Source organism: Aplidium turbinatum, chromosome 12 (assembly GCF_918807975.1).
Source record: "Aplidium turbinatum chromosome 12, kaAplTurb1.1, whole genome shotgun sequence".
Classification (NCBI taxonomy): Eukaryota; Metazoa; Chordata; class Ascidiacea; order Aplousobranchia; family Polyclinidae; genus Aplidium; species Aplidium turbinatum.
Genome location: NC_137483.1, coordinates 13,140,761 through 13,152,285, shown reverse-complemented (window position 1 = coordinate 13,152,285; position 11,525 = coordinate 13,140,761). Strand labels below are relative to the sequence as shown.

Here is an 11,525-nt window from a genome sequence, read left to right as displayed (position 1 = left end):
ACAGCAAAAACAATACACGTCAACATAGCAAAGGTCGAGAAAAAGATAGAAGCGACAAAACGCGAACGTTAAAACGTAGCCTAGCCTACTTGCAACCGAAGTAAGTTGAAGGATTTGGCATGGTGGCAACACTTTCAGAAAAACTTCATATAGAAAAGAAAATGTTACCCTACCGTACAAACAAAAGAACAGCCCATTATATTATAGCTTTAGCTGATATTTTCAAGAATTGTATAAATAAACATTTGCTATGAAGATCAGCCATGGTGCGTTATCAAGAGTGCTGAAGGTAAAATCAAATGTGGGCTGCAGCCTACGTTTGGCTATGCCAACAAATTGAAATTGTGGAGTCGAAGAGATTTGCCTAGTTTGAGTAGGCTATGTGAAAAGAAGATGACTCCGCCACTCAGGGTTAATGTAAAGCAGGGGTGGGCAACTTGGGGGCCGCATGCGGCCCTTTTCCATATTTTGTGCAGCCCTTCATCTTCTTCCAGCTATTTTTCCCCAAATAAGGCTATTTTCATCTCGATTTACACAATTTCGAAGCTTTAGAAGCGATAAACCATGAATTTTTATTTGCAATCTTGTTTTGAAATAAATTTTCTTGTTTTCTTTTATAAAAATCTAAACTTGTACAGAAAACATAGGCACTTGCTCTTGTTAGTTTTTGTAAACCTACTTATTCGCCAATTTATTTTCTCATAATATTAGGAGTTATGCAATGATTTGACATTCTCAAAACTATCATTTTAAACAAAGGGATATAAAATATGGTAAATTTAGCTTAGATTTCAAAATAGAAATTGCATCGGCCTGCAGTTGGGAAGGCCTGTAGGCTATAGATCGCTATGCATGACTTTTAGCGGTTTTAAATGCTTTAGCCAGGTGTTTTTGAAGTCGGTCTGACAAAACGTGAAATATTTATCTGAAAAACTTTAAATCCAAGGCGGGGATGCAAGGTAAGAAAACCAGTGAATTCAAGGTGACCACATGCTTCACGCTCATGGTGCAAGTTGACAAGAATTGGCGTCCATCATAGGTCACACATTTATATCAATTTAACATTATAGCATTCAACAAAAAGATCAAATAAAATACCTTGGCGTTTACATAGATAACAAATTAACATGGAAATATCACATAGATAAAATTTGCGGAAAAGTAGCAAAAGGTTCATGGGCGTTGCTTAAACTCAGAAATTATGTCAACACAGACACTTTAAAAGATGTGTATCACGCTTTGATTTACTGTCATTTGCAATATTGTATTTCAAGCTGGGGAAAGGCCTGTGACAGTGCACTGGATCCATTAATAAAATTACAAAAAAAGGTTATAAGAATAATTACGAAACAAAATTACTATGCTCACACTAATTTTTTATTTTTCAAAATGAACATCTTGAAACTAAAAGACATAGCCTACATAACATTGAAATAAAAAAACATATGTACAAAGTTCATATGAATGAGTATCCGTCTACGTATTGTGATTTATTTACAAATGCTTCATCTATTCATCAGCATAACACAAGATATCAAACAGGCAACAATTATTTTATAAACAGATCAAACACAGAATTTGGCAAGAAGTCCATGCAGGTATTGGGACCAATGCTCTGGTCAGAGGTTCCAAGCAGGCTAAAAAACTTATCATTTCATTGTTTCAAAAAAGAGATCAAAACGTTAATTTTACAAAGCTACAGTGCATCGTAAGTGATATGTTATGGAAACCATTAAACCAACTTGTCAGTTGCTTCGGAAACTTTATTATTCTCTGCTTGCTTCATGGAATTTTGTGTTTTGGTCTACGTTATCATCAATATGTTTTTTTTTTTTGTTTTTTTGTGCGTATGCTGTTGTTGAAGCGCGGGAACGTTTCAATTATTATTTTTCTCTTGCAAGCTTATTTTAAATGGCAAAATCGTAATTTCCGTAGGGTGGCAATTGACTAGTAGACCGTATGGTCGTCTCGTTGTCTCCCTGTCGGTATGGGAACTTGTGTAACTTTTGTACTGTGTATATTGCATATTTCAAACATGTACCTATGTTCCTGTTACTGACAAATAAAACATTGATTGATTGATTGATTGAATTTTCGTGAACAAAAAAACTTTAAGATCAAGCATTGCGGTTCTTTGGAAATCTGAAACGCAACTGGCAACACTAAAAACAAAGCCAGGTTTTTTCAAGTTAGACTGGGCTTGGATGTTTTTGCATTGATTAAATTTGATTTTGAGACGGAAAACAGTTTTGATTTTAAAAAAGATATAAAGTGCATTTAGTTTAGAGTTCAAAATTATATCAGCTTTGAGTTATTATCATAGGTTCGCACAGTGGTGGATTTTCAGAAGATTAGCTTCCGGAGCGCTAGTTTTTTACTTTCCAAATGCGCTAGGTGCTGTAGAAGAAATTCAGAAATATGTCTTTATAAGACTTTGAAACAACACACTTGATGTAGCCTAAAACGTTGCTAAAGTAAGTATCATGGTTTATAGATGGTATAGCGTTGTTCAATGCAAATATTCATATTTTAGTCGTCGTCGTTCGTATGAAGCAGAAAGTTTGTGGTCAGCCGAATGAAAGGGCTTGGAGCCAACTTTTCGTCAGATCGTCAAGTGTGCGGAGGCCTGTTATTCTATTGGGAGGGGAATAGATGGGACACCCAACGATGATGTGGTTAGCTGTTTGCTCCGTCGCACCGCACTGACAAGCAGCAGAGTCCCTTATGCCCCAGCGTGTTAAGCAAGCATTGAAGCGGCCAACTCTCATTCTTATTCGGTTCAGTGTCACCTACTCCTATCTCTGAAGTTCAGAACCAAGTGGGAGTGAAGAGGCAGAAGAGACATCGAATAGAACGAGAGGAGACTTTATTTTTGGCACAGTGCTCAATTCCTCGGACCAGGCATCTGACGTGCTGAAATCAGCGAGCTGGAGTTTTGCAGCATGCCTTACAAAAGGGCACCGTGATGGTAGGCGTTGTATGATTGGGACATTGAAACAATAATACAAAAAAATACAAGTTATAGCCTAGAAAAAAAAATGTTTTTAGTTTTTTCCACTTTTGATTTTTCAAGTTATAGCCTACAATTTTTAAGACACTTATCGTTATCGTAGCCTATTCAAAATCATAAAACCTCTGGCGACTTCGGGTCTCAATTGCCGGGTTATGTCCATGGCGTAATCAGGATCCAACACACTTCGCTGGTTAAAAATTTCTCAGTGGAAGACGGATCATTCGTATAAAGAGTAAACTTGAAACAGTTACAGTGTGTAGAGAAGCACAGTCAGATGTCAGTATGAGGTTCATTTGTGAAAATCCGCGCTCACACTCGCTCGATGAAATTGGAAGGGATTATAGTGACGTTATCAAATTTTGAAGACTCTGGGATCTTCTTTTCGTAGTTGTATATTCACGAAGTCCTCTCACAGCAGCTTCGCGTTCATCTAAGCGCAATCTCTTTGCTACTTCAATGATTTCGTTTTCCCCGTGTGTCATTACTCAAATAGTTGGATCAAGTACTTTTCAGCTGTTAATAAATGACAAGTCTGTTGAATTCAACAAGCGATCTTGGATGGAATTTCCTAAGTGATTATACAACCTTCTCTGTTGAGTGGAAAATACCACCCTTTGGTAGGGTGGAAATGACCATCTTTCCCAATAGGCTATGGGGTGGAAATGAAAAAGTAGAAGTGGAGTTTTTAGACCACCCCAAGAAGTGGTTAAAACTACAATTTTTGATTTACAGCGTAGAAGATGCGGGGATTGATTAGCGGGCTATTTCTGCAATTGTTTACATGTAATTCTACACCTTTGAACTCTAAGTTTTTTTCAGCATCATTAGCAATGCCATAATGTCGTCCGGGTTCGTTCCTTCGTGTTTTAAATAATTTTGCAAGATTATTAATTTTGTTATCTGCATCTCAAATAGTAGCCTACATGCTCTGTTTTACAATTTAAGGCTTAGGCTATTTCGGATAATTCTTGCGAGTATTCGTACATCAAAGCCAAGTCCAACAAGAAATCCGTAGATGTTATCTTCGACAAGAGTCCTTGATATTTCGCACGTTCCCGAGAATATCTTGTGTCGCCCCCTTTTTAAAAAATTCGAAAAGTGCTGGGAAATCATTCCAGACGGCACTAACTGTGCTGAAACTCCAGGCTACCCAACGTGTGTCCAATAGGCCTACCCTTCCAATTTTCAATAACTGCACTTCAACAGCCGCTGCACATTCACCCAATTCCCTGCTATTGTTAGGAGAAGCATGGTAAAGGCTATAGCGTTTGTCCATAAAAGATCGAAATCGATTCAAATTACTGACTGATTTACAGCATGACGAACCGATAGTTCCAATCTATGGTTGCACATTACCACACCACAAAGTCTGGAAATTAATCACGAAGCCATTTTGCTACACCATTTTTGCGACCTATCATCACAGCTGCGCCATCACATACAACACCAATCAAACAAGAAGATAAAAATGTTGTAGACATGCCATATGATTTTAGGCAGCTCTTCAAGGAATCAAAAATGCCATTCACCGTAAGACTAGCGAGCTCAACAAGACAAATACATTCACAGGTTCGCTTCCGTCAAGACTGGTACGAATTAGATATATTATCAGAGTGAATACCCGATTTAACCTGGCCGACTCATCAAGAATTATGGATATACTTTTACTGAACAGGGCAAAGCATAATAAGAGTATAAAATATTTGAGCTTCCGGAACGCCGTTCCGGAGAAGTCAATTTTTTGATCGAGCTTCCGGAGCGGCGCTCCGGCTGAAATCCAGCCCTGGGTTCGCACCATGGAGACCTTTATACACAAGCCGTGCCAATGTGCAGCTTCAAATTTGTCAAAAGTCGATCTGTTAGCAGCCAAAATCGCTAGTATAAGTTAACAGTTTGAGCAGTGGTTAATAAATATAGTAGTAGTTAAACAATTTTGACCAGTGGCGTATGGTAACCATTTTTTAGGTGTACACATTTTTTATAAAGTTTTAAAAGCTTGCTTGATATGCACAATAGCTCTTTATACATATCATATCGGCTTATTTTGATATGATCTGAACACATTGAGTATATGATCTGAACATATTGAGTATATAGTCTGAACATATTGAGTATATAATCTGATATGATCTGAACATATTGAGTATATAAACTACAAGCCTAACATGTGTTAAAAGCTAGCTGAAAAAAAGTGAACAATCAAACAAATGGTCACCATACCTCACTGATTGTTACCATACTAATACTGGATTAGATTTTGACACTAATTGCAAATGGTATAATGCTTTTATTTTTCAGCACTATTTATTTTAGGGACATCCTGCATCCGACCTAAATAATGCCTCCAGTGCATTACTAATTGCAACTTTTTTCTTTTTAAGCTGTTCCAGACAACATGTTCATTGTTCAGTAACCTAATAAAAGTTTTGTTTCAGAAGATTTACAACCAGTATAAGTTGGCGTTGTTTTGCAAACATTAAATTGATGGATGTCTGCCAAACATTTCACATTTCAGAATTGAAATGTGATCAAAGTGTGTTGAAAAATACCGATGGGTCAGCAATGTATACAGAAGGTAAGTAGTATTTTTTTAAGTGTTTAAGAGAGCATTAGACACTTGCCATACTACTTACTAGTATGTTAATGTTATAAACATGTAACTCTAGATCAGCGGTTCTCAACCAGTGGGCCATGGAAAGATTTTGAGGTGGGCCACAGACCTATTTAAAAATTTGCCAGTTAGTGAAAAATGTAGTTTCATTTGTGTTGCTATAGTTAATTTTACACATGTGTGTTTTGTTTAGTTTTTTTTATTGTAGCAACAATGAATGGTGCTGCTGTAATTTGCTGCAGAATGGTAATTTCCATTGTAATTATTGAAATAATAATTTTGGTGGCATGATGTATGTGTAGCCTAATCAATGCCGTCTGTTGCATGGGTTAATATACGAACGTTAATTTTTAGCAACTACAACAGTGTGGTTCTTATAGGGAGCCACTTGGCTCCGTGAGGAGAAATTTTTAATTTAAAGGGAGGAATAATCGTGTTGAAAGGAATTGGAAAGAAATGTAAATCAAATGTAAATTTATCTAAATAATCTAATGAAATGGTTAATTTATTTATGACTGAGCAGTGAGCACATAGTTTTTGATCAACGTCAAGTTTTTACAACACTTTATGATGTAATAGACCCTCTTGTGATTACCATCAAGTCATAGCCTAACCTAACTGAAAGCCGTATCCTACTGAAATTTGTGCAGATCTGTTTTTAGTATTTTTTGTCAAATATTGTCTGGAGAAATTGACAATAGTTGTGTCTTTCAAAGAAGAAATACGGCATTAATGTTGAGAACCACTGTAACTACAAGTTGGTCAATAACGTTCATGAGCACGCATCTCATTGATGCACATTGCACAGTATAATCTGTTTTGGAACATTTTCTGCTGTTTTTTTTTTTTAACCTATTTTGCAATTTTTTTCTTGCATAAACAATTAATGGGCCGTCAGAATTTTTGTGCAAAGAAAATGGGCCACAAAAGAAAAAAGGTTGAGAACCATTGCTCTAGATGTTGGGAATATGTGTTTGACTGGTATTAAAAATGCTGGCTACAATTAGCTCTGACTTGAACTATTAAATTGTGAGGTTTTTAATTTGTCTTATGTTCATCGTGTGAGAATCGGCCAAGATTTTTGTGAGTGTAGTAATTGCAGACATGTACCTTGGGTCCTTGCCACCCAAACAATCATTTGTGCGTGTTTCAAAATGTAGACTTTTTTGTTTCTGTGTTAACATGCTTGTGGATCAGATATATATATAATAAGTGCTTTGTTTAATCTTGTTTTTTTTTTGCCCCAGACACATTAATAAGAAATGTAATGCTTTATTTAATATGATATATATATTAATTATTATTTCTTTTATATTATTATTTTATTTATATATATTATTTCTTTTATTATTATTTCTTTTATATATTTAATATGATCTTAGTCATGTTGTACAGATGTTCATGTTGTAGTCATGTTGTCATGTAGTCATAGTCATGTTGTACAGATTGTTTTATACAAGTTTATTGCTCTCTGTGTTAAACTTCCAGAACTTTATATGCAGTTTTTTAAAGCAATTTATTTTTCATGTTGATGTTTATACACTAGACCAGTGTTTCCCAAACTTTTTTTTAATAGCGCCCCCCTGGACAACGTACAGAGTGTCAAACGCCCCCTTCAATAAAAAAAGTAAAACCAAAGTTATTTTCCATTCATCACAACTTAAAGTCCAACTCTAATGAGATGGATGAGGTTGGTGCAATGTCATCGGCCTCTTGATATCGGGTTCCAGTTTGAATAGGAATAATCTTAAGTCTCCCCGTCTAACTATGCCAGGACGGTTTCTTTTGTTATCCAGAAGCGTTTTCACGGCACTGAAAGCACGCTCCACCAAGTATGAGCTTGGAAAGGCAATGATAAAAACTTTGACCCGATTCCACACGTGAGGGTATTTCTCTTTGATTTGGTTCTGTAGCCAGAACGATTGATACGAGATATTGAACTTCGGTTTGAGTGCAAAATCGCTTTGCAATGTTATCAGTTCCTCCTCAAGAATTCCATGTTCGGAAATATCACAGAATGGGTCGATTGTCCAGTCAGGGATTTCTAACGGGAATACATCCTGGAATCGAACTTCCATGCCTTTGTGTACTTCTTGAAGATGATTGCTGTACGTTTCTACATCAACATCAGATATGCCTCTGTCACTGGTATCAAGTTGATGCAAGCTTGAAAATTGGAAAAATTATCGTCTAGCTAAATTTCGCTGATACAACACAAGCTTATTTCGTTACCCTGAAGGGATAATTTCAATTCATTAAATTTGGAAAATATGTCTGACAAGTAGGCGATATTATTTCTCACAACCAGGACGTCATTCGCCAGGCCAGGGTCACAATTCTGTAGAAATTCCACTATAGTTTCAAACAGCGAATACAATCGTGCAAGGCAATTTCTCTTGGAAAGCTATCGTACTTCGGTGTGGAGTAGCCTAGTAACCGCTCAAAAGCCTCGTCATTCTCATGGCACAATCGTTTGAATAAGCGTGTGTTCAGAGCGTGCGCTATAATTTCATTCATTGCTTTGATAACAATCTTCAAAGATAAATCAAGACGAACGCTCGATCAAAATACTCTCGGATTTGCATAATCGCAGTGCTTCAAATTGCCATGCGTTACGTTACGACCTCAACTAACTTGTAAGGCACTGCGAGCGACGTTGCCAACATAATTGCCAAAATATCTGCCACAGAGCTCTTATACAGTCTTATAGTCACCGTCTTCTTTTGTATTTCTTTGAAGCAAAACATGACAAAAAATGCTTTGCAATCCTCTTCTTGTAACTGCCCGATTTACCCTCAGCGCCCCCCAATTGCCCACTTTGTAGCCAGCGCTCCCTTCATGGTTGCAAATGCCCCCAGGGGGGCGCTGGCGCCCACTTTGGGAACCACTGCACTAGACAGTTGCTGAGATTATTTTGTGCTTGATCTTTTATTAGATTGTAAAACTATTCAATAACTAATTTTAGGTGAAACTTCTGTTCTTGTTGGTATGTATGGACCAGCAGATTGCAAAGAAAGTAAGCAGGATGTCAAACAAGCTGTTGTTGAAGTCAATTTTCGACCTAAAATTGGAATTCCTGGTGTAGCCGAGAAATACCTGGAACAATTTGTTTGCCGAATTTGTGAATCAGTCATATTAAGATCATTACATCCGAGATGTGTTTTCTCCATCATTATACAAGTCATGCAAGATCAAGGATGTGTATCCTTATTTTATTTGTGTAATTTGACTTACCGGTACTTAGTAGTAGATCAAAGTGAAACTTTGAATGTGTGTTATTTACTAAGTCAATTTGATGGTTAAGATTGTCTTGACTTTAAATGATGCAGATTTAATTAACCAATTAGATCAGCATGGTCCAACTTCTTTTCATCGCGGGCCAAAAAACTTTTTTTTATCTTGCGAGCCAATGTTTTTAAATAGCGATTCATAGGCTTATTGCTGGCAAATTATACAATACATATCCTATGGCATATAGTTGCTATTCTCTAAAACCTCTACAGCTTGTTTCACCCTAAAAGGGGGATTATCTTTAACTTAATCAACTTTAAGTTTTAATTTTTGACCTTAGCGTTGCTGCGTTGATATCCACGAGAATCGTAGTTGTGGCTATGCGAACGCAAGCGTAAAGAGCCTCGTTTTCAAGTTAATTTCGAATTTTGGTTTTAATGTTGTTTATTGCCGAAAACGTACTTCCAAACATTGAGTGGCCTACAGGTTCAGAACAGCATCTTTTAAAAAGGGAAACTTCTCCTTTAACACTAACTTCCAAAAGCTTGCAGGATTTTCCATTTTCTTCGACAGCAAAAACAGATCGTTCTGAAGTTCACATAATTAGAGTTGAGGCTCTAGGCCTAGGGGCTGTGTACTAACTCTCACGCCCAAGGAAAACTTTTTTGAAACAAAGTGGTATTGTTATGCATCACGAAGGATCATTCACAAAGTTTTTTGTCAATTACAATAACAAAGAAACAAAAATTGAAGTGATATTGCTAGATTAAAGCAAAGCTGACTATCAGTTCGAGGGCCAATAAAACGGAGCTTGCGGGCCAGGTTTGGGCCGCTGGTCTGCAGTTGGACCACGCTGAATTAGATAATTAATTAAACAACAAATGCTATTAATACTACAAAAAGTGCTCAAAGCCAAGCAAATTACATCAAATATAGCTATTACTTTCTACAACTTCTACAGCCTGTTTCACCCAAAAAAAGGGGATCATCAGAAGGTCCTTATTCAAATAGAATTTTATTTGAATGATGATCTCCCTTTTAGGGTGAAGCAGGCTGTCAGATAATTAAATTCATATGGCCAGCTAAACATTGAAAGCTAAACTTTAACTTGAAAGTTTTCACCAGCAAATTATAAAATACTTTTCCCAGCAGTATTGTTGTTTCCCATTCAATAAGTTACAGTTACATATCCGCACTATATTATTATAATCCACAAAAGTTGTTACAGCACTGCAATCATAACTGACAACGTAATCTTATCTTGGTACCATGTACCGTATGGTATTTTATTATTCTTTAACAATTCTTTCAGTTGCTTTCTTGTGCCATCAATGGAGTGAGCATGGCATTACAGGTATACTACAGTTTTTTACTTGTCACACTATTTTTAAACAAAACTTCTAAAAGTGTTCAACATTTTTCTCATTAACAATAATCAATGCGCTGAAATTTTAGTTTCTTATGCTAAATTTTTTCACTAAACATTGTAGATATTCTCTTTTTTTCTGAGGGGAGTTGGGCTACGGTATCGTAGCATCTTTAAAGCTTTTGCAACAACACTACTCGCACCAACGTTTGTCAACTTTTAAACTGTACTTTTGATTCAGGATGCCGGAGTGTCAATGAGTTCCATGCCTGTTGCTGTCACTGTTGCACTGTATCGGGAACCTGACGAGGATGGACAATCGGACAGTGAAAGACCGACAAAGGTCATTTTAAGTCCGAGCAAGAAAATAGAGGAAGCTGCCTTGGCGTTAATGACATTCGTATTTGATAGCACCAACGGCGATCTGTTGTCTACTTATACAAGTGGTCCGATGACATCATCACAATACGGAGAGAGCCTTCAATTAGCGAAAAAGGCAAGCAGCAACATACTGCAATTTTTTAGAAAGTCAATAAGTAAAAAGCTTTCAGCTGACTTGAGGTAACCTCCCACTACTGCTGCCATGAAAGTGAAATAGCACTGCCGGTACTTCTATTCTCAAAAGACGTGAATGTGGAGGATTGTCGTAACAAAAATGACCACTTACACCTGACAGATTGGATGTTTTGGCTTGTGGAACTTTCAGCTAGAAAATCTTTTGTCCGCACTGTAGAATGAACAATTGTGGTTGCTAATGTAAGTGCAAAGTGGTGTATGTTTTTTAGCTTTGCGCGTCACGCATGCATTTTTCTGTTTAAAGTATTGCAGAAGCGACGACCTGAGACAATATCAGCGCCAATTTTTTGTATTAATTTTAGCATAATGCGTGGTACCACAATTTAAGTTTAAAATCATAGCCGCTGCATTGGACAATTTTTCAATATCCATGTGTTCAAATTCCAAATATATGTCAGTTATCTGCCCCATCGAATCTGATAGCAGTGAACGGTTGCGTTCTTTAACTTGAGATCTCCCTAAGGGGAATGATTCAAATGTTGATTGTGTAAAAGTTTATCCTAGGACTGAGAAAGCCTCTTTGGGAGCTTAACGCCGGCAGTTTCGCATAGGCTACTTGTAGACTTCGGTGGGATGGCGCAGCGGATAAAGGAGCTCGCTTTCCAATCATGCAATCCTGGTTCGACTCCCGGCTTAAGCTGGTTGTTGAAAAACACCGCTCACCTCTACCCAGGGTGTAATAAATTGGGTGGGCGTAGTTGCTGAAGGAAAGGCGGCTGAGAGAAAGG

General features: G+C 37.1%; 1 protein-coding gene across 1 annotated transcript; it reads left to right on the top strand.

Moving 5' to 3' along the window:
• Positions 1-5,428: 5,428 nt before the first annotated feature.
• On the top strand, positions 5,429-11,225 carry LOC145781154 (exosome complex component RRP46-like). Its single transcript, XM_082592921.1, has 4 exons — positions 5,429-5,588; positions 8,590-8,825; positions 10,168-10,209; positions 10,463-11,225. The coding sequence occupies exons 1-4, from the start codon at positions 5,498-5,500 to the stop codon at positions 10,784-10,786; spliced, it is 693 nt and encodes a 230-aa protein (XP_082449047.1). The 5' UTR covers positions 5,429-5,497; the 3' UTR covers positions 10,787-11,225.
• The last annotated feature ends 300 nt before the right edge of the window (positions 11,226-11,525 follow it).